The 2,500-nt window shown below is 34.7% G+C and overlaps 1 protein-coding gene across 1 annotated transcript in view; it reads left to right on the top strand.

Annotated features, from left to right (window-relative positions):
• Window positions 1–2,500, top strand: part of LOC119582629 (splicing factor-like protein 1) — a 5,943-nt gene that overhangs the window by 2,338 nt on the left and 1,105 nt on the right. Inside the window, exon 2 of the mRNA XM_037931021.1 lies at window positions 2,358–2,500. This exon is cut by the window's right edge and continues 11 nt beyond it. Within this exon, the coding sequence (XP_037786949.1) occupies window positions 2,358–2,500 (143 nt within the window). The remainder of the gene's footprint in view (window positions 1–2,357) is intronic.

Genomic DNA, 2,500 nt, shown 5'->3' on the forward strand with positions numbered 1-2,500 from the left:
CTGTTGTTATTGGAGCTCTTGGCCTTATAAAAAAAGGTACGGATAAGTTTCTTGAGGAAATACCAGGAAATCCAAAATTAGAAGAAATCCAAAAAATAGTATTAAACAGCACAGCACATGTTCTCAGAAGAGCATTATCAATCTGATGTGTTTTTTTGTGCGTGAATTGATTTGACTGGATGTTTTGATTTGTGGTTGTTCTGCATATTTTGCATGTTTTCGTTGATGTTCCATTGCCTCAAACTTCAATCACCCTAGGTCACTGGTAGTGACTCGGTGTTTGATTTTAATTAGCAGATCTAAGGAAACTTTCGTATAAAATAATAATAATAATAATAAGCTTCTTAACAACACAGGGTATGGATATAAGATCATGGACAAGAAGATCAATCATTTATTCTATATGGATGACTTGAAACTTTACGCTCAGAATGATGGTGAATTGGAAAGGTTGCTGAAAACTGTAAAGATTTCAGTGATGACATAGGTATGAAGTTTGGTCTCGATAAGTGTGCTAAAACAACCTTTAAGCAAGGAAAACTAGTGACATCTGACAATATAAAGGTAAGTATTGATACTGTAATATAAGAATTAGATCAGGAAGAAACCTATAAATATCTAGGAATAAACAAAGGAAATGGGATACAATCGTAGATGAAGAAAAAAATATGTACAGAATGTATCCGAAGAGTAAGGTCAATCCTGAAAACAGAATTAAACTCAAAGAAAAAACTAACAGCAATCAACACTCTTGCAATACCTGTGATGACATAGTTTTAATGTAATAGACTGGAACTTACGTGAACTCAAACAAATTGACACCAAAATTAGGAAGCAATTGACATGCAACAGAATGTATCACCCTAAATCAGACGTAGACTGTCTGTACGTCCCTAGAAGGAAAGGAGGTAGGGGGATGATGGAGTTGGAATTATCGTACAAAACAACAACGATTGGTCTCTTGCAATACTTAGATCTAACCAACGATTGGATGCTTCAATTAGTTAGAGTACATGAAAACTCTAAAAGGTCACACTCAATGATAAAGGAATCAAATAAATTTTCTCAGGAATTAGGTATTGAGAGCGAAAACATCGAACATATGTTGCCAACATTAGCTGCTAAACATAAAAAACAAAAAGCAAAGAAGGTCGGACAAGAAAAACTTGAATCTAGGTGGCATGAAAAGCCTCTCCACGGACAGTTTGCAGCTCAAAGCAAACACACTGATGTAGATGAAACTACAACCCATCAGTGGCTTAGAAGCTCTGGACTTAAAGGGGAAACAGAGGGTTTTATTCTTGCAGCCCAAGATCAAAGTTTGTTTACCAGAAACTATCAAGCTAACATCTTGCACAATGGCACTGATCCAAAGTGTAGGTTTTGTGAAGACAAGGTTGAGACAATTGATCACCGAATGAGTACAAAAATCGACAGGACAGAGTGGGCAAGTACCTGCCCTGGAAGATCTGCAAACACTTTTCTATCGGAACACAAGATAAATGGTACAAACACCATCCAGAGCCAGTTACTGAAGGCAAAGATGCTACAATCTTGTGGAACTTTTCAATTCACACGGATCGTACTATATAAGCAAATCGTCCAGATATTGTCATCAAGGACAAAATAAACAACACTTGCCTGTTTATAGATATGAGCATCCCTTCAGACAGAAATGTCGCAACGAAAGTGTTCGAGAAGATATCAAAGTATAAAGACTTGGAAATAGAGGTGGAAAAGATGTGGCATTTAAAAACCAAAACTTTGCCTGTTGTTATTGGAGCTCTTGGCCTTATAAAGAAAGGTACGGATAAGTTTCTTGAACAAATACCAGGAAATCCAAAATTAGAAGTCCAAAAAATAGTATTAAACAGCACAGCACATGTTCTCAGAAGAGCCTTACCAATCTGAAGTGTTTTTTGTGTGTGTGAATTGATTTGACTGGATGTTTTGATTTGTGGTTCTGCATATTTTGCATGTTTTTGTTGATGTTCCATTGCCTCAAACTTCAATCACCCAAGGTCACTGGTAGTGACTCGGTGTTTGATTTTAATTAACAGATCTAAGGAGGCTTTTGCATAAATAATAATAATAATAATAATAATAATAATAATAATAATAATAATAATAATGATAATAATAATAATAATAATAATAATAATAATAATAATGACAATAATAATAATGACAATAATAATAATGACAATAATAGTACTAATATTGTTTATGAAATACATACTGTGTTATCGAAAATACTTCCGTCTTACCCTACTCACTCAATCTCTTACAAAACTCATTATTACGAAAAAGGATCAAATAGAGTCATTTAATCACACTTTTAATTTATTCTCTAACAGTTGTATGGTATGACTGTACGGTCTGGCTGTATGGCGGCGTCCCTTTCATTTGGCATCTTTCTCACAATTATTGGATTTATCATGATTCAAATTCCGATAATTACGGGGGCGTATGCATCTATTCTGGCTATAATCGCTTGCTG

Source organism: Penaeus monodon, chromosome 16 (genome assembly GCF_015228065.2).
Source record: "Penaeus monodon isolate SGIC_2016 chromosome 16, NSTDA_Pmon_1, whole genome shotgun sequence".
In the NCBI taxonomy this organism is placed as follows: domain Eukaryota; kingdom Metazoa; phylum Arthropoda; class Malacostraca; order Decapoda; family Penaeidae; genus Penaeus; species Penaeus monodon.